Source organism: Bos javanicus, chromosome 9 (genome assembly GCF_032452875.1).
Source record: "Bos javanicus breed banteng chromosome 9, ARS-OSU_banteng_1.0, whole genome shotgun sequence".
NCBI classification, from domain to species: Eukaryota; Metazoa; Chordata; class Mammalia; order Artiodactyla; family Bovidae; genus Bos; species Bos javanicus.
Window position 1 is genome coordinate 68,482,435 of NC_083876.1, and position 20,610 is coordinate 68,503,044.

Genomic DNA, 20,610 nt, shown 5'->3' on the forward strand with positions numbered 1-20,610 from the left:
AAATAGATTTGTTCCTACTTAAGGGTTGGGAGAAATGAGGGTTCATTTCCCTTGATTAGTATTTAGTTGAATTTGAATTATAGTGATTGTTTTGCTCCCATTACTCACTCTTGTAAGACGGGCTTGTTCTAGTGCAAATTGATGCATCTCAGAAGGACACTGCCAAAAATATTATGTGTGAAGTGCAGTGCAGCTTGATGGTGAGAGGTGCCATCCATTACCTCAAAGGAGGATATGGAGCTAAATTCAAAACCCATTACAGGCATGGTATTTTCACTGCTCTTTTTCAACATGGAGAGATACTGCCCATTAGCAGAGATTAAATAATTTACCTGAGTTTGTTTTGAGCACTCAATGCCAAGGAAGAGTTTATGAGAATGCCAAGAATTTATCTTGGAAGTTGCTTGGTCTACTGAATTACAAACAATCCTCTATAGAATATTTTATCCTTGTTTTTTCTGGGACTAATAGTAATTCTTTTAAATGCAAATAATTATCCTTTGGTGATCTTACATAGTTTATTTTAAGTTGGATCACTGAAATCTAAGTTCAAAAATGAATCATCAGTATTTATGACCAAAAGAATGTGCTGATGCCTCTTTCAAGGCCTTCATCTTTGAGGCAGGTTCAGTCTTACAGAATGTGAAATGGTTAGATGACCATTTTAAATGTGCCACTACTTGTCTTAGGATGTGATGTTTGATGATCTTGATCACTTGTGCCCATTCTTCATTTCCTAGGAAGCCACTAGGAAACATAATTAGGAAATATCTCTCAGGGGCTGTATAGAAAAATGTGGTTTCAAGATACTTTGTTATGAATTGAAGAGGTTACAACTAAAAGGAAGGCCCCTTGGAATCACAGCCCTTGAATGGGATGCCTGCACAAATGTGTGAGAACACCTAAGCAAGTTGAGCAGGTGGCTGTGGATTAAAGAGTATAGAGACAGGTGGGGCAAAAATAAAACTTACAGATGGTTTACAGGGGTGACTCATTTCTCTACCCCTTCCAACTTCCAACCCCTTTAGTGTTTAGTTTTGTTTTTAACATTTTGATTGTGAAATTTTTACTAAAAGTGTCAAATCTCCCAATGCTTCTAGTCAAGACAGGAAAAGTGTACCAAAGAAATCCATTTCTACAGCAGTCTCTCCTCATTGCCAAATCTGATATCCAAGATTCTTTTTTAATGTTAAAGTTTTTCATGGAATTCTCTTCTTTTTCTCGTACATTTCCCACATCCAGAAACAAATTTTTGTTGAAAATGAAATCAGCAGACTGCACATTGAAAGACACAAATTCACTGCACTAGAATGCCATACTTGTCTTCCAGTCATTAGCTTAAATATATTCAGGAGACCCACAGGTACACCCTACACCCAGCGCTGGGGTATTGTATGCTCTGTACATGGCAGGGTCGTGGGTGGACTATCTGGTAATCCCGTTTTACATAAAACTTTATTTACTGAATTGACCTGCATATATACAATCACCAGTTCGGTCTCTGCCAAATAGGAGGTACCTAGTATAACCTTTAGCAGCTTTCCAGGTGGCAGAGTGGTAAAGAATCCGCCTGCCAATGCAGACGACACGGAGACCGAGGTTTGATCCCTGGATCAGAAGATCCTCTGAAGGAGGAAATGGCAACCCAAGTCAGTATTCTTGCCTGGAAAATTCCACCGAGCCTGGTGGGCTACAGTCCATGGGGGTCACAAAGAGTTGGACGACTGAGCGCGCGCGTGCATACACACACACACACACACACACACACACACACGCACACGTCAGATAACCTTCTTCTCTGTGAATCGGGGACAGTCCCCACTTACTGGATGTTTGAGGGTAAGGAAGATTAACCCATACTCCTCCTTGGCTGTGACGTTTACAGTTGAACCTAAGTACTGCTCACCGAAGCTCTCAAAGATCCGGTTCGCCCTCGTCCGCCCTGCCCATGACCCTCATATCGGGCCACTCTCGCGGGGCTCTTTTCCGTGCTAGATCGGGTGGGCGCTCCAGGGCCGTGTTGATAGTAGACGCCGGGTCTGGTTCCGCTCGCGCAGCGCTCGCGCAGCCCGCCAGGGGGACCCCGACCAGCTCAGGCAGCGTCTGATAAGAGAGAGTCCGAGGGGCGTGGAGCGAGAGTCCTGCAGCGTCGGCTCCAGGAATACCCAGAATCAGCCGGGGCTTCCCCACTGGTGCAGGGGCTGGTGGGACCCCGGCTCCGAATCCTGGGGTTCCAGTGAGAGGCGCGCCCGGCTGGTGGGTGTATTCTTTTCCACTCTCTGGGCTTCCAGCAGGGAGAAGAGCCCCAGAAAGCGGGTATTTTGTTCCCAACGATAGGTTTTGTCTGCGGTGATCCCTGCACTTCAAGTACAACTTTGAGGCCAGGGTACGCCTCCTGGGGTCTGGGAGTCCGGGGGAGGGGGATTGGATTTTGTCTGCATCCTCAAGGAGGAGGCTGGCGGTTAGAGTGGGGGCGGCAGGGCCTGGGGAGTTCCTACCGGTCGTGGGCAGCGAGAGGCTCGCGCGCACCCGGGTCGCGATCGCGTGGCCACGCTCCTGGAAGCCCGCCCGGCACCCTACGCGCCGCCCCCAGACTCCTCTTTCTGCGACTGGAGCGTGAGGTCGGTGGGGATCCGTTCAGTGGGGATCTGAGCACTGCTGAAAACTTTTCTCCTCTCAGCCCCCGTGAGTCTTTTGTCTTGTGCGGCTGAGAGTCCCTGTCCGCTGCCCGGCGCACGGTGCCGGGTGACCACCGAGGGCAGGAGCGCTCGGACTCCGTGAGCCCTATGGCTGCGGCCGGCGGCCCGGCGACCCGCGGCTGGCACAGCCAGCGGCGCGCCCCCAGCCCCGAGGGCGCCGCCCCCACCCACTTCGGCCCTCCGGCAGCCCTCGCCGTCCGCCCCCTCGCCTGACTCATCCGCCCGCGGTGGCCGCGCCGCGTCCGCTGCCCGAGCCCCGCCGGGATGGGGAGGGAGACCGCGGCTGCCCAAGGCTGCGGAGGTTCCTGCTGACGCCCCCAACCCCGCTGCCTCCTGCGCTCTGCTCGGGAGGCGCCCGACGTCCCACCCGCTCCGGGAGTGAGAGCCGTGAGAGGCGACTGGACCCCCGAGGCCCCGCGCTCGGGACAGGTGAGGAGGGAAGAAAAGAACGCAGCCAGGGATGGGAAGGTGGGTGGGTAATCCGTGCAGTTGAAACGGGGCGCTGCTTCACCACCCTCTCCCTCCCCGCGCCACCTCGGCCCCCAGAGTTAGGATAAACACTGACTCCTGAAGTTTGGGGAATAAACCAAACCCGCCATCAGTTCTGGACTCCCCAGTACCCGGAGCGCAAGAGGAGCGGTGTAGGGCAGCCTCCCAGGACCCCGGAGCCTTGGAGCGGCTGGCTGGGTTTCTCCAAGCTACACCCTCCTTTGTCTCCGTTCCAGAGTCAGCATTCTCTGTAAAGATGTCCACAGTATTAATTTATAGTAGTTCTTGGCAAAAGCAAAGTGTGGTCAGGGTTTCCTAAAGCAAAATCTGTATGTGGTAGGATCTTCATAGACAAAATGGAGAGGCGAAGCAATTATTTGCCCAATTCAGCGCTATTCTTCTCCGTATATAATCTGTCCTTAAGAGAAAGGGCTGAGCGTTTGCAAGATTTGCTCCATTAATCATTCTTGTGCTCTAATTAATTGCCCAAGCCAGCATTTCACATTTTGTAGGTACAGGCTCTCTGTGGGTATTTACTGCCACTAGTTTTCGACTGAGAAGTATGTGTCTGTGTGTGTGAATGGTGTATATAATCAGAATAATTCATTTTTCAGTACCAGGCATAGGCAATGCCAGGAAGTCAGATGCTTCCCATATATGTAATTTACTCACTAAAGTCAGATCAAGTACACCTTAGCCTGGTATTGGACTATGTATGTTGGACCTAAGTGTTTATTACCTTTTTTTTTCTTTTTTCTAAAGACCTTCAAAAGTACTTGTGGACAACAGAAAGCATTTCAGGAATCGACAATTGTTCTTATTTGTCAGTAAGAATATTGAACTCTTTAGGTTTTGCTGTCAAACCAAATTCTAAGGTACACTTTTTGTAGTTCTTTACAAAATTATGAACAAATATTAACAGCTCTGTGAAAGCTATTAACTTTGCTGGCTTGTCATGTCTTGCATTACAGAAACACGTAAAATGACCTTCAGTTTGTTATTTGTCCACCAATACCGGAACATATCACCATTTTGTGAAAAGTAGGCTGAACTTCAAAACTTCTCAAACCTTACTTTGTTTTTCCACCACTTTTTCCCTATACAGAAGCAGCCACTAAAGCATGAAACACTTTAGTTTCATGCTTCTCAGACAGCTTAAGTGAAGGAGTTGTTTTTAACAGAAAATAATGTTTCTCTTAAGTAAATTAATGTTTGAGATTTTTTTTTAACTCTTAAAATATATCTTCTGAAGTGTTAGGAATGATTTTTCTCTAATGAAGTCTTAGTATAGAGCTCATTATTGTGAGATGATTTAACTATAATTTGTAACCTTGGTTATAATTAGCTTTGTATCCTAGGCTGGGGAAGCTTTCAGTGAAAGAGAGTTGTGTGGGGAGCATCTGTATGGTTTGCAGGCAGCTGACAGAGAGATTTAACCTGTTGCTTCTGAGTCAGGTTCAGGGAAATATATGTAATATCCAAAGGCTTTCTGGAAGGGATTCTTCAGCAAAGGTCACTGTAAAGTGTCATGGCTGCTCTTTTTATTCCAATTTAGAGGAATTACTAGTAATGCTTTCGAACATTCCAAGAGATTGCTATACTTGAACTTTTGTAGCTTCAGCATTTTGACAACAGCTCATTGGACAAAGATAACTACTAGCATATAGGGGGAGAGGATTCAAACCGTTTATTTAAATTTTCTTATTCCCATGATAAATCTCAGCATAAAGGAACAGAAATTTAAGAAAATAGATAAGAACAAAGATAAGAACAGATGTCACTTTTTTATGTTTCTTCAACAAAATTGGTAGACGATAAAATTAAGTCTTCATGGTAATACCTATTACTTACCATATAGAATGTAGAGTCTAAAAGAGGAGGCAATTCTAAAATAAATTTCATTTCATGTTACTTTCGCTAAATGAGAGACAGCATGAGGAGTTCAGTCAAACAAAGCACGTTTGGGAAAAGAACTTGTGTAGAGATGGAAAAAATGTGTCTGCAGTAAGATGGACCCTTCATTTTATTAAGGGATATATGATTTGCAGTTTTGTCAAGGGTATTTGTTTCAGGATTTAAGATATGCTTTGTCTGCTAAGATCTGATATGTGTCCAGCCATTCAGAAAACATCCGTGAACCCTTGTCATGGTGCTAGGTTTGCTGATTGGTGGCAAACTAGCCTCTCCTCCTGGGAGTTTGCAGGCTGGCAGGGAGAGGACTGGGAAACATGTCAGATCACTGAGCATCTGCAATGGTCCTTGAGCATCAGGGGTCTGGTCCACACTGGATGTCCAAGGGCATTGGATGGGGAGCTGGAAAACCCAAGTTGTTATCCTGGCTGAGATACTGGTTATGTGGCCTTGGATACCTTTCTAGGCTTTTCAGTCTCTCTGCTCTCGTTGGCAGACCAAGGACTTTGGACTGTGGTCTTTTCATCCTCTTTGTAGAATGCTGCATGATGAAGAGAAATCAGGATGTGGTGGGGCTGGTGTGGTGAGCAGAGTTTGGGTTGGGAGAAGACAGACTGGAGACTGCATTGGACGTTGGGAAAGAGTAATGACCATGATAGTAGGAGGTCAAGGAGACTGAACATCTGGCCCATCACTGATTCTACAAGTTCAAAATAGATAACAAAATAATGAATTAGCAACATTCACTTAGTCCTTGATGGTTTTCAGTGAATTTTCACAAATAATGGCAGTTGATTTTCTTTACATTTCCAAGAGGTTATTCAAGTAGAAAGGTGATGAAACCAGGACTAATTTCGCAGAGCATGTTTGTGCCAGTATGCTCCACTGCTTTTTTGCAGGATCTGTAGAGACAAGAGAAGCTAGAACACACTTTGGAAACCTTGTGTAAATAGGAGACAGAAATATGGGTGGCGTCAGATTTTAGTGGCGTTTCAAATGTATGAGGAAAAGTTTAGGTTATATTCTGGAAGATGTGTGCGTGCTAAGTTGCTTCAGTTGTGTCTGACTCTTTGTGATCCCATGAACTGTAGCCTGCCAGGCTCCTCTGGCCATGGAATTCACCAGGCAAGAATACTGGAGTGGGTTGCTCCAGAGGATTTGCCCTGCCCAGGGATCGAATCCACATCTCCCACATTGCAAGCAAATTCTTTACTGATGAGCCACTGGGGAAGCCTATACTGGAAGCTAAGAATCTCCAATTGTGATATTAAGACCTGAAACATCTGAAATTCTCATTGTTAATCTTTAGTTTGATTACTCCTCAGGGCTTCCTCCTCATCTCATTCCCCTTCCCATCCCCAGCAGGAATTCTGGTGATTTGAGTATTACAGTCATGGATAAGACTCTTCCAGAAACTTTGAGTGCAATTGGAAAAAGAAAATTCTCATATAAAGATGGGCATTCTTGGGCCATTGTACTATTAATCAACGGAATATGTTCCAGTAGCAAGTTATTCTTTGGAAATTTTGTCACCAGAGGTGAAATTACACAAAATTCATGGGAGCATGAGCAAAGTGGGAAGATGTGGACATGTAAGTTCTTTTCTACAGTGTCCTTGTCACTCTGCTCCAGACATAAAGTACACTAATGGAGGTCAAGTCCCCTCCCCTTTACCCTGTGTTCCTGCAGAAGAGAGTTATCAGGATTCATCTGGTTATGCACGCGAGGAACCTACATTTAACTGTGTTAAGCAAAAAAAAAAAAAAAGTATATTTATTGGCTCATGTGACTGGAAAGTCCAAAGGTGAACTTTGCTTTAGTCATGGCTGGAACACAGAGCCTCATGGCTGGAACACACACCCTCTCTCTCTCCCCATTTCTCAGTTTCTCTTCTTTCCGAATCGGCTTCATTCTGAGGCCCCTTTCCATGTGTTTCACATGCTGAGAAAGGTGAGCATTGGTGGTTCCAAACCTGCATTCCTGGGCTTTTGATCCATAAGAAGAGAAGACTTGTCTCTTCCAGGTCCCATTTATGGAAGTCTTCTAAAAGGTCTCTGATTGGTTGTGCTTGGCGGTCATTGACTCAGTCTCCGTGTCCAACCAAGAGTTCTGCTGAAATAGATTTGTACTGGAAGGCGTGCCCAACCCTGTTTGTATGTGGTGCTGGTGGTGGAGTGGGGCAAAGGACTGGGAAGGGCACCATGACTGACGGTTCTGTCAAGAGCTTATAGATCCTCCAAACTTATGAGGCTGCCAATCAAAAACAGCATGTCTATTACTGGGGAGGATTGCTCCCTCCTTTTGGGGGATAGCCTCCTGGACAATGATGTGAAGTTTGTGTGTAGAGGCAACTCAGATGCCCAAGGCCATGCAAAATCCAGAAATGGGACCTTCCTCCCAGCCAAGGCAAAGTCATGAGATGAAATAATTCCTTCCCTGTCTAGAGTTTGGTAATAGGGTCCAGAGGATTACGGAGTGAGGAACCCACCATTTATCCATGTCCATGTGCTTTTAGGAAACACCCTTGTGCCCTATTTTCAGCCTAGGGATTTTATTTTCAAAAGCCTTGGTCATCCTGGGATCATGAGATTGGAGACCCCCTATTTTGGGCATTACAAGATCTAGTGACACAGTGACAGTTTGAACGAGGAAGTAAAGTGACGAACATACAACTATTGTTTTAAACAGATTTGTTGAGATTGTGGGAACTGGGCAGAGAGGAGGCAGTGGGCAGAGATTAGGGTTATCGCTTAGGAGGCCGAAGATGATTGGTCCCAATAAAATATTGGCTTGTGTGAGCAACTTTATGAAGGTCTGATGAGGACTAGGGAGCCTTTGTGTTGAGAGAAGTATTGGAAGGATAAAACAAATCGGGAGGGACAAGACCAGAAGGTAGGCTGGGTCAGTAGGTGAAGTGACTATGTGTTGTACATTTGTTCATAGCAAACGGGCTGTATCGAGAGACGTCCTGTAGCCACCACACATCCTGGGGGCAAAGCCTTTATATGTGTAGCACTGACATTTATCAAAGACCTAACTTCTGTGCCAGGTCCCATGTTACATGCTTTATATCCATTACTCATAAAAGCCCTCTAAGATGCAAAAACAGAAAGTAAGGGAAGTAAATGACTTGCTCAGGGTTATACGGTCATTAAGTGGATTCAAACCCTGGCAATCTGAAACAAAAGCCTGTGCTTAAACTATGCAACACTGTCTCTCAAAGTCAAGATAAAAATACAGTACATCAGGCCAAATTGAAGGATGAGTGCCAAGCTGGACCATCCAATGGGCATCCAGACTGCCAGGAATACAGGCCAGACAGAGGGGATGGAATGGAGGCTATTGGGGTGAAGAGGTAGAGCATCGGGGTTCAGTAGCAAACTTAGTGCCTGAGTAAGAAAGGCACAGGCATAGATTCTTGGCTTGGGGTTTGGGTGCGGCGAGGAACGTGGGTAGGAACAGCTCAGGAAGTTGAACAGGTGGGCAGATCAATAGAACAACTAGAGCTTGATTGTTGATCTGAGGCCAGGAACTCTGCCATCTGCCTCGCTTTAAATATCCTTCATGATGGAAGTCAATACAAATACAGCATGGGCAGCTCCTTAGAGGGAGACGGAGTTCTATTAGTTGTCAGGCACTATTGGGGGAAAAAGAGCTAACATTTGTAGAGCACCTGCCATGTGTCTTCTATACATAATCTCACCAAATCTTCATTAGAGTCCTGGGAGGAGATGTATTGTGGCTTTTTTTTTTTTTTGGTTGTTGAGCCAGGAAATGAAGGCTTAGAGAGGTTAAATTACTTGCCCGAGCTCCTGGAACCAGACTGGAAGTTGAAGGAGCTGTCATGGAAACTGAAATCTATCTGTAGCTCAATCTCATCCTGAGTCTTCAGGGAGTCATCCTGGTTCCGGCAGGGCAAGGTCAATTTCAACTCTGGGCCATAGACTTGGGGAAGTCAGCAGAGGCATATGATTGGAAAGGGAGACTGTGAGTTGAACGTTTAGACATTTGAATGGGAGCTGAGAGCAGGTCATCTGAACAGAGTTGTCCAGCAGGACTGTATCTGGCTTTGGCAGAAAACTCAATAACCTAGTAGATTTTTCCCCTCAGTGCAGGATCTCTATCATTACGCAGGATAGATACGTCAGCAAGTCAGATGTTTGGAGGGCTTAATTTTAGTTACTGATTTCAGTTGAAGAGAAGGGACCTTTGCCAGCTGCTATGGCCTGAATTTACCTTTATACATGCAGGTACTTTTCCCAGAAATATGATAAATAAGAAATAGATACATAGAGGAAGAGCATTAGCACATGCTCAATGTCACAAGAATGTAGAATACACTCCAGCTATAAATGTCCGTACTTGAAGATGCTCTAAATGATGAAATATTTAGAGTTATTTACTGATTAAATATGAGTGATATATCATTTCCCAACAAATGCAAGGTCAAATTGGTCACTGTGTAAATTTGACTGGATGTAGGCGTTTGCTGTGTGCAGTGAACTGTGTATACATGTGGTAAGAAGAAGGGGAATGAGAAGGTACATGAGAAAAAATATTTGAGACATATTTTTGAGACTCCATAGCTCATTTGGAGAAGTGAGACAGTCATGTTTAAAATGTTAAAGCAGCACAATAGAATAGTATGATTTTAGAGTTGACGGGATCTTTCAGACAGTGATCAAGATCACAGTGCTAGCCAGTACCATGAAGTACAAACTTATTAGGAGCAGTTGAACATAAATGTTATGGAAACTAAAAAGAATGGAACTGTCTGAGCCTGGAAGACAGATCAGGGGAGGCTTACTAGAGGAGGCAAGTTCTGATGAGCATGTGACAGAAGGGGTTTCCAGGTAGCATGCTGCTGCTACTGTTTCATCACTAAGTTGTATCTGACTCTTTTGCGACCCCCATGGACTGTAGCCCACCAGGTTCCTCTGTCTATAGGATTCCCCAAACAAGAATACTGGAGCGGGTTGTCATTTCCTTCTCCAGAGGATCTTTCTGATCCAGGGATTGAACGCACGTCTCCTGTTTGGCAGGTGGATTCTTTAGCACTGAGCCACCTGGGAAGCCCAAGGTAGCATGACCAGGAACTTGTAAATATCCTGTAGCCAGAGACCACCGGGAAATGACTTGTAGTTGAACAGGTTATGTTTGCTACTTGTTACAGTGAAGGAAAATGTACAGTCCAGGAAAACATGGAGCATTGCAGTAAATGTTAGAAATGAGTGATTATAGGAGTTGGTCTTGTAAGTGATTTGAAAGAGGGTTTAAAGAAATAGGACTTTGCATTGAAGCAGAAATAATCTTATGAGTTTGTATCTTAATAAGTCTTATCTAGAAGTAGCAAGACTAGAGAGGCTAACACTATTATTGGCAAATATGCAGCAAACACTCATTAGCCAGATTAGGAGACTACTGGTCATTTAGGGGATTGGATATTTGTGCTTTTGTGTTCAGATAAGATTACACAGTGGTCGTCTTTTTGTCCTGATCCATCACGGTCACAGAGTGGCCTTATCTGGTGTTGATACTCTGTGAAATCATTTCCATCCAACAAGAGAGCCCCAGGGCCAGCTCCCAGATGCCTGTGCTACTTTTGTGCTCTTTCATAAACTGGAAATTACGTTCCACAGGGTATCTGATTTTATGCACTGACCAAGATACCCATTTACAATAGGAGCCTGTTAGTGAATACTTCTTTGAGGGTTATTGAGGTGATTTTCTTCCTATTCTGTAAAATTGTACTTAATGTTAACAGCGTTTATTAAGTTCTCACTGTTTACTAGGTACCCTGTAAGATTCCAGGGATGTCAAGATAACAAGGATCTCAAGAATCTTATAATCTATTGAGAAAACCACATGTGAATCAGTGATTATGATGCATTGAAATAAAACTGGTAGAGATATGAGAATGGGTAAAGAATAACAGGGGCTTTGGGGATGAAAGTGATGCTGAGAAAAAGCAGGCTCTTCTGCAAACAGTGAGCTAATCACAGAGGTGCTGAATAGGTTGGCAACTGCTGAGGTATGTTTGCAGTTTGGAGAATCAGCATCTTTGGGCTGAAATGCAGTATGAATTCAAAGATTCTCCATCCTCTCTCTAAGCTGATCTTAGCATAGAAGAGGCATGCATTTTTGGCTCACTTGGCAAACCAAGTATCAGATCAGCTCAGTGAAAGAATGAGAACATACATGTGCAAGCATTTGTAATACAGTAGGGTTACTTATTAAAAGGAAAACTCCCACAATTATGGAGAGGATCTACATGGTTAACACCAGGCTATGGTCATTTAGGTTTAAAGGCTCCTGGGAACTGTTAAATCATACTAAAAATGATCAACCTGGTAATTATGAGACAAGGCTGGGTGCTTTATGAACTATACCTATTATTACCCTTAGAGAGAGTTATTGGTATGTAACTCAGTGGATTTGTGGCACTAATCTATGGCCCTCACATCTACAGGGATGGATATGAAGGTGGAGCCTGGGATTCCCATGAATTTAAGGTCAGACATGTTAACAAATTAGAGGTAACCCTAACCAATCTAACATTAGTATGATCCCATTAGGTAAAAGATCTGTATTCTACTGGTGTGACCACTTAACAGCTTGTGTGTGTGTGTGTGTGTGTGTGTGCCTTCAATGGGGTTGGAGGATGTAATTGACCATATCTAAGCCTTAACATGGAGAAGGCAATGGCACCCCACTCCAGTGCTCTTGCCTGGAAAATCCCATGGATGGAGGAGCCTGGTAGGGTGCAGTCCATGGAGTCGAGAAGAGTCAGACACAACTGAGTGACTTCACTTTCACTTTTCACTTTCATGCACTGGAGAAAGAAATGGCAACCCACTCCAGTGTTCTTGCCTGGAGAATCCCAGGGACAGGGGAGCCTGGTGGGCTGCTGTCTATGGGGTCACACAGAGTTGGACACGACTGAAGCGACTTAGCAGCAGCAGCAGGGTTACTTAGCATTTCTGAAGGATGTTATTATTTCTAATCATAAAAGTATACATGCTTCCAATGAAAACTTTGGAAAATACATTATGTATTTTTAAAAATCAGGGAGAAAGTTTGCCTATAATCCCATGACCCAGAAGTACCCATGACATTTTGGCATTTTTCTTCTTTATTTTTAATGAAGTTTTTCCACAGTTAAATGCGCTCTGTTTGCTTAACCTTATGTCCTAAATATTTTCCAGCTTCTCGGAAAGCTTTATTAATATTGTATAATATTTGATTGCATGATTTACCATAATTTATTAGCTATTCCCTTAAAATTGGACCTTTAGGCTGTTTCCAAATATCTGGTATTATAACTGGCATTTTGATGAAATCTTTGTTCATATTTCAGATTACTTCTTTAAGGAAGATCCATGGAAGGGTCATTCCAGAGTCAAAGAGTAAGAATACTTTAAGACCTTTGGTACTTACTGCCGAACCGATTTTCAGAGTAGGTGAACTTGTGATTGCCAGTGCACAGAAATCCCCTCTCACCTGCTTGCATGAGGGGTTACTTATTTTTTTCTTAAGTGAATAGCAGTTTTGCCAATTGCTGATTTTGTTCCTTTGTTACCAAGACCTCTCTTTTAGAATGGTGATTGGTCAGATGTTGCGATGAGTCACTCCATTAAAAAACATTATTCACAGAGTGGCCCTGAATATCCAGATAGGGGCCCATGACAGAGAGAACATTAGTTTGTGAATGATTTCTTAAAGCCAGTGACAGGCAGGCACATCTTGTAAGGGCACTCTTCAGACCTTTGTGTGGAGCACCTCCTAGTGAAGGTGAGGCTGGATAAAGGCCCCACTTTTCAGGCCAAAATCCTCTGCCAACTCTGTCCTGTAGTTTGGCGGTTGGGTGCTTGGACTCCTGGACTCCTGGAACATTTGGGATCATTGTGCTTGTGGTCCCTACACTGTTGGAAGGGGCTGTCAGCCAGGGAGCGTGGGTCTGTGTCTATTTTGTTCACGCTGTTCTCTGAGCAGGCGACCCAGGTGGGTACAATGTGAGGTCGGCTGTGCCCTAATGTAGCATGTGGACACCTGAGAGATACCCCCTCCCCAAAGCCCTCTGCCCTCTTAGTCACTGATCCACCCCCCCCAAACAAGTCAAGCAAAGATCCTGAATTTTGAACTTTCTGGGTTTACTCCCTTTCCCAAAGACTAGCCAACCATATCAAAGTGTCTTGTTTTCAGAGTGATAAACCTTGCTTTATTCCACAAGAAGGAGGAACTTGGAGCTTACTCAAACCTCCATGGGGAGTTTTGTTGTCCAAAACATTGCTTCAGACTACAAGGGAACTATTGAACTTACCACCGCAGTCAGTTTGAGGTGGTTTTTGAGTTCCAATTTCAGTTTTTCCACAACTGCTATTTTGCTGCAGAAATAATTTACAACTACAATAAAAATACTTCTGGTTTTCTTCTAAGAGTTGGAGGGGAAAATTATTATAGTGTTATGATTCCATTTTCTTTTGTGGATCTCAGTCAGTAATTTTAAGCAAAATTGTTTTCATTCATTTGTCCACCAAATCATTATTTAGCGAGATTCATTTAGTAGTTGCTGTTGAATCATATTTATGACCCATTTTGGTCAAATGTGAGGTCATCTTATACATGGTAATGTAGAAAAACGGGGAGGAAATCATGACCTAAACATTTATTGGTTGCTTTCTGATGAGACATATAAAAGTCCTCATAGCTTGCATAAAGTAGTACCCAAAGTACCCACGCTCTGTAGGAAGTTCATTAATTAATAATTGATTCAATAAATGTTACATGCTGGTAACGGGATATAGTAGGCGTCAAAACAGAGGTTGTGGTGGAGTGTACGTCTAAGTGGGAAAGACAGGTCTGCTTCAGAGAGTAGAAAGTGCTTGTGAGGAAAGTAAGGAAATCTAATGAATAGAGTGCCTGGGTTTTTGTAGATCGAAGGGTAGGGAGGACTTCTCTGTGTTTGAGACATTTGAACTAAGACCAGTCTTGCATACTGAGGAAGGGGTGTGTGCACGCATGCTAAGTCACTTCAGTCATGTCCAGTTGTGTCCAACCTTTTGCGACCTGATGGACTGTAGCCCACCAGGTTCCTCTGTCCGTGGGATTCTCCAGGCAAGAATACTGGAGTGGCCTGCCATGCCCTTCTCCAGGAGATCTTCCCAACTCACAGATTGAACCCACGTCTCCTGCAGCTCCTGCATTTCAGGTGGATTCTTTACCACTGAGCCACTGAGGAAGCACATTGGGGAGGGGAAGTAGGCTTTATTCTCAGGGCACTGGGAAACCATTAGGAAGTTTTTATTTGGGAGCATGATATTTGAGGTCATTTATTAAAAATAGGGTTGAGGGAGTTTCCCGGCTAAGTGGTTAAGACTTTGCCTTTCAATGGAGGGGACGCTTACTTGATCCCTTGTTGGGGGACTAAGGTACCACACACCACAGGATGCAGCCAAAAATTAAAAACCTAACCACAGGGGTTGAGATTAAGAATGTTAAGCAGTTCCTCGCTGTGATGATCGTATTGGAAGTGAGAACAAAAGTGGCATTCGCACTTAGAAACTTCTTGGGTTGTTCTGTTCAAGGTGTGCCCTGTATCACTAAGTGGCTGAAAACATTCCATGAACAGTACGCGTATGTGTGTGCACGCTAATTCACTTCACTAGTGTCTGACTGTGACCCTATGGACTATAGCCCGCTAGGTTCCTCGGTCCATGGGATTCTCCAGGCAAGAATACTGGAGTAGATTGCCGTGCCCTCCTCCAGGGGATCTTCTAGACCCAGGGATTGAACCCATGTCTCTTATGTCCCTTCATTGGCAGGCTGGTTCTCTATCACTAGCACTGCCTCCATAAACAGTATATCCACCTTTAACAGTATATCACCCTCCATAAACAGCATTCAGTTCAGTCGCTCAGTCGTGTCCGACTCTTTGTGACCCCATGAACTGCAGCACACCAGGCCTCCCTGTCTATCACCAACTCCCGGAGTCTACCCAAACCCATGTCCATCGAGTCAGTGATGCCATTCAACCATCTCATCCTCTGTCATCCCCTTCTCCACCTGCCCTCAATCTTTCCCAGCATCAGGGTCTTTTCAAATGAGTCCCTTCAAAAAGTTTTTAATATAAATACAAATATTTATTTATCCAAAGAATATAAGCAGCTTAATGAGTCTGCCACGAAGTTCTTATGTAAAGCTTTTTTAAAAAAAAACAACTGTTCCTAGCATAGTGGGTCTTCCATGGTAGCTCAGCTGGTAAAGAAGCCACCTGCAATGCAGGAGACCCTGGTTCTAATCCTGGGTCTGGAAGATCCCTTGGAGAAGGGATAGGTTACTCACTCCAGTATTCTAGGGCTTCCCTTGTGGCTCAGATGGTAAAGAATCCGCCTGCAATGAGGGAGACCTGGGTTCAGTCCCTGGGTTAGGAAGATCCCCTGGAGGATGGCATGGCAACCCACTCCAGTATTCTTGCCTGGAGAATCCACATGGACAAGGGAACCTGGCGAGCTACAGGCCATGGGTCACAGAGTCGGACACGACTGAGCAACAAAGCACAGTACAGCATAGTGACTTGTGTATGGTATGCATTCAGTAAATGTTTGCTGAATCAGTTATAATGAATCTTCTATACTGTCAGTAAAATATCATCCTAGGATATAGAATCACATTGAAATCACAGTATTTTTATGAAAAGACCAAATAATATCTTTGGAAAAAAATTAGATAACATGTTAACTGTACTATGAATATTAATGATTTTCAATTAGAGTCAAATTAACAGTTAAAATATTGAATATAAATATCTAATACATAGCTATAATTATCTTCTTTAAATACCTCTCACCACACAGTATAGGTGGAAATCTCTGCAAAGTCCACACATTAGATAAAGATTTTGCTAGTATCAGTTGTTTTTTTCACACTCTATTTAGCACATGTGAAAATAAGCACATTCCTTATTTATTTTATGAATCTCCCAATTGTTGAACCAACCTTTGTTCAGAACTCTTCTGCCAGGCCCCACAGAATGGAGTATAGATGGTGATAGCATATAATTAGTGATGTTTGTTAATGAATGTTTAACTCAGTGTCTTCCAGGAGATTGAGTTCAAAATATCCTCTCTGAGTCATCAGACATTTATGGAGAGTGTGCCAAGTGCCGTCCATTGTGGTCAGTTTTGGGAGTTAACAGGCATAGGAACTCACAGTCCAGTGGGCAATCTGGTCAGTACTTAGAGCAAAGAGGAGAGTTTTGAAAGATGATCTTTGGGTAGTGTCCCTGAGTCTAAGCTTGGGGAAAGGAGAGAGTAGTGAGTGAAGCTGTGCATTATTTCACAGAAGTAGAATTTGGTTAAGTGTTTTTTTCAAAGACAGATTACGAAAAGAAGACAAAGATGAAAAAGGCAGCATGTGCCTTAACCATCTTTAGGTAACAGGGCCACTTGCGTCCTGATTCTCATTTCTGTTGAGATTCCCGTGGGGATTCCCCGGCTGTCAGTGACTCAGTGTTCATTTGGCACTGGCTGCAACATCCTCCTCGCTTCAACACCAAGCCCCATGAAGCCCGCCCCCTTGGCTCACAAGCCTTGGGATCTACCCCATGGCCTCCACTCCTGCTGACCCTCACATACTCCTGCAGTTTCATTTTATTTTTTTGACCGCACTGTGCAGCACATGGCATCTTAGTTCCCTGACCAGGGATTGAACCATATCCCTGCATTGAAAGTACAGAGTCTTAAACACTGGACCACTAGGGGAAGTCCCCACATATTCCTGCAGCTTTAGATTGGCAGATTCTTGACTCTGCTGCCTTCTTGGTTGCTAGCAGAGCATCACTTATTCATTGCTTTATTCGTTCATTCACTCATTCATTCTTTCAATAACTATTTTTTTTCAGTATCTACTCATTTAAACACTGGCTATATAATGGAAAACAAAGCCAAGTTCCTCTCCTTATGATCCCTACGTTCCAGTTGGAGGAGATAGCCAATGTGTGTATAGTTGTAATGACAAATATTAAGAAGAATGAAGCCCAGCTCAGGAACAGAGAGCACTGGGATGGGGGTAGAGGGGCGGGTAGAATAGCCTAGACACAGAAAGCCTCAGGGATCAGGTCTGAAATTCGAGCAAAGACGTGATTGAAAGGGAGGGAAGGAGTCATTAGAATGTCTGGGTGGGAGGAGAGCTCCAGGCTGAGAGCAGGAAGTGCAAAGGCCAGAGGAGGCAGCAGGAGAGGTGGGAGTAGGTTTGGAATGTTTGAATAGCAAAGAGGCTGGTGTGATTAAAACAATGCACGGGCTTATAGAGGGCCTTGGGACCTTGAGGGAACTTTGGACTTTACTCTGAGACGCAAGGAAGCACCTGCCAGGATCCTAACCTACCCGAAGCTTTGTTAGGCCCAATCCTAATAGAGTTAACTAGTTTCAGGAAGGAATGTGCAGTGAGTGGAGGCCTGTTCATCTCCCGTATGCACTGCCTGATGGGCCTGAACTCCAACTCAAGATTCTTGAAAGTGATGTGATCAAATGAGAGTGCCATTGACAAAGACTTTGAATCAAGGATAACCCAGAGAATTTCAAAGGGGATGTTTTACTTTGGGTGTGAGCAAAATTTGGTTGTGGATAGAAAACAGTATGCATTCACAGATTCAGTGCCCTGAGGAGACTTTTTCATACAGTAAGAAATCTGAAGACTGGAGAACCCGTCTACTTTGGCTAAAGTTCACTCGCTAAGTATTTGATGCAGATACAAGATTAAAATCCAGGCCTTTCTCCTCTTGATCTTGACTCTTGAGAAAAGGGGTGATGCACATGGGTTAAGCAAGAGAAACAATGTGAAATTTGGCCTGAGATTAGCTACCTAATAAGAACCGGAACTGTCAGGGTTAGTGACTTGGAGCATGCCCATCAGCATCAGCATAAGCATGCCCATAAACATCAGCATTTGTTTGGTCAACAGATGCCCATGGAGCAACTGCTGTGTTCTCGGTATGACTGTGTGTGATGCTGGGGGAACAGGGAGCTGTGTTCACAGGGGCAACAGGAAGCTTGTACTGTAGTAATAGAGGCAAATAATAATAATAATAAGTCATAAGTAGTAAGTGTGGTTTGTAACATGAAGACACAGGCTGCTAGGAGAGAGGGTCATGAGTCAGAGGGGAAATGAAAGTTCCCCTGAGAAATGTCTTGTTAAGATAGGACCAGAGACCAGAGGAGCTTGTCTGGACAAGATCCTTGCCAGAGAGAAAAACCCAGGCAGGAAGGTTGAAAAAGGAAGGAGTTGGGTTGTTTTTGAGAAACAGAGAGCAAGTTGTGTAATTGGATCAAAGTGAGCCTAGGAGAGAGAGTGGAAGGAAAAGTTGTAAGCTGGGCCAGCGGCATCATGTAGTGTCCTGAGGGAAATGGAAATCCGAAGAGCCAGCTTTGAGAAAAAGAGGGTTGACAAATGAATCGCATTTGGATATCATTCTAGAAGTTTTCTGGTGAAGGGGCTGGAGGAAGCAAGAATGCATAAAGGAGATAACAGGGCGTTGGATTGGGTGGTGGCAGAGATGAAAGAAGTGGAGAGAGAAAAGGGAGGTTTTGAAGGCAGAACCAGTGGAGCTTGGTAACTGATAGCACATGGGAAATTGTGGTCCAGGATGCTCCAGGACTTTAGCAGGGATGGTGGTAACATTCACATAGGTGAGGAAGACTTTTCCCAAGTTCCGTTCATGAGTTCAGTTTTGGACACATAACATTTGAGTTATAGGTGAGATATCTCAGAGGAAAGGGCAAGTAGGCGTTTGGACAGATGGGTGTGGAGCTTAGATGATAAATTTAGAACGGGCACCTAAATTTGAGAGTCTTTAGCCTGTAGTTGGTAATAAAGTCATGCAGAGAAATAGAGACTGAACAAAGAAGGTGACTGAGGAGCATGCTTTGGGATTTCCACCTTAAAGGGTGGTCAAAGAAACATACAGAAAAGTATTCATAGCAGCCCTGGAAGTAGGAGAAAAGCCAGGGGTGTGATGTCATTGATGAAAGTCACATGATATTAGTGAAAAAGTTTGTTTGCACATGCTCCTTACTGAGCCCTTTCTGAAGATTTGGGTTCAGTCTCTTTCTCCAGTTTAACCTACCGGTGCAACCATAGAGTAGCCTGTAAGTTTTGGGTGAGATGAGATTAGAAGTTACTGAAAATCTTTTTTTTTTATTCCATGGGCATAGTTGTTGATATTAAATTAGAATAGAATAAATGCTCAAATCATACCTTCACAATAAAATGATGATAGAATAGCGTATCTGAAGGTCAGTTTCATCATTATCATGTTCATTACTCTTCTATTTCTGCTATCAATTCCATGGCTGCCTTCCAATTTAGTAGGTGGAGAAGGACATGTAACCCCACTCCAGTATTCTTGCCTGGAGAATCCTGTGGACGGAGGAGCCTGGTGGGCTGCTGTCCATGGGGTCACACAGAGTCGGACATGACTGAAGTGACTTAGCATTGAACTTTGTAAAGTATTTGCATATATACTTTTAACAAATTGAAATATAATTGACGTGTAATACATTGGTTTTGGGTAGACAACACAGTGATTTAATATATGTGTGTATTGTGAGATACTTACCCCAATAAGTCTTACTAAATTAGCATCTATCACAACACACAGTTACAACTTTTTTTTCTTGTGATGAGAATTTTTAAGAACTACTTTCATCAACTTTCAAATATGCAATACAATGTTATTAACTGTAAGTCACCATGCTGTACATTACATTCCCTAGGACATTTATTTTATAACTTTATTTTAAACCATTACTACATCATATTTAATATATTATCTACGTGATAGGCATTTTTTTAAAACCACAAATAGAAGTTTAAGCTATTTTCTTTTCCAGGACAATATGAGGAAAATATATCATGTAAAAGCAAGTTGCTTGGATAACTAGCAAAAGACTCAGAGGATTACCCTGGCTCTTGTTATTAAAATGCATTTTAGCTCATTAGAACTGAAGAGAAAAGACACCTGTTAATTGAGATTGCCTTTGGCCTCTCCCCTTGGGAGCTTAGCCCATCCTGTATGTGACAGTGGACCCTGAGGGAGCATCGTATCTTTGTTTCTGTATTTTCCTACAGGAAAAGACACAGTAGAAAGTCACTAGTAGTACATGAAACGAATGTACAAAAATCGAAAACCATCCTGTGTGTGCATTTTCAGATTAGAAGGGATTAACTACATTTACATTTTCTCTAATCTTCTAATGTAGTCTTTTCATTTTTTAAATATGTTTCATCATATTAAAAGACTGTTTAAGATTCAGGAATAACCTTATTTATAAGAGGAGTTTATAAAAGCGCTTAGTAGTGCTTATTATGTCCATTGTTATTTTAGTCGCTAAGTCGCCTCCGACTCTTTTGCTACCCCATGGACTGTAGCCCACCAGGCTCTTCTGTCCATGGGATTTCCCAGGCAAGAATACTACAGTGGGTTGCCAGTTCCTTCTCCAGGGGATCCTTTTGA

At 43.5% G+C, this 20,610-nt stretch overlaps 1 protein-coding gene across 4 annotated transcripts in view; it reads left to right on the forward strand.

Moving 5' to 3' along the window:
• The first annotated feature begins 2,170 nt into the window (after window positions 1-2,170).
• TMEM200A (transmembrane protein 200A) overlaps window positions 2,171-20,610 on the forward strand; it is an 86,603-nt gene continuing 68,163 nt past the window's right edge. The window contains exons 1-2 of one of the 4 annotated variants that reach the window (XM_061427952.1): window positions 2,619-3,128; window positions 11,569-11,611. In XM_061427952.1, the coding sequence (XP_061283936.1) occupies window positions 11,571-11,611 (41 nt within the window). In that variant the 5' untranslated portion in view covers window positions 2,619-3,128; window positions 11,569-11,570. Of the gene's footprint in view, window positions 2,257-2,304; window positions 2,387-2,618; window positions 3,129-11,568; window positions 11,612-20,610 lie in introns of those variants that run through there. The other 3 variants (XM_061427955.1, XM_061427954.1, XM_061427953.1) reach the window with 3 other exon arrangements.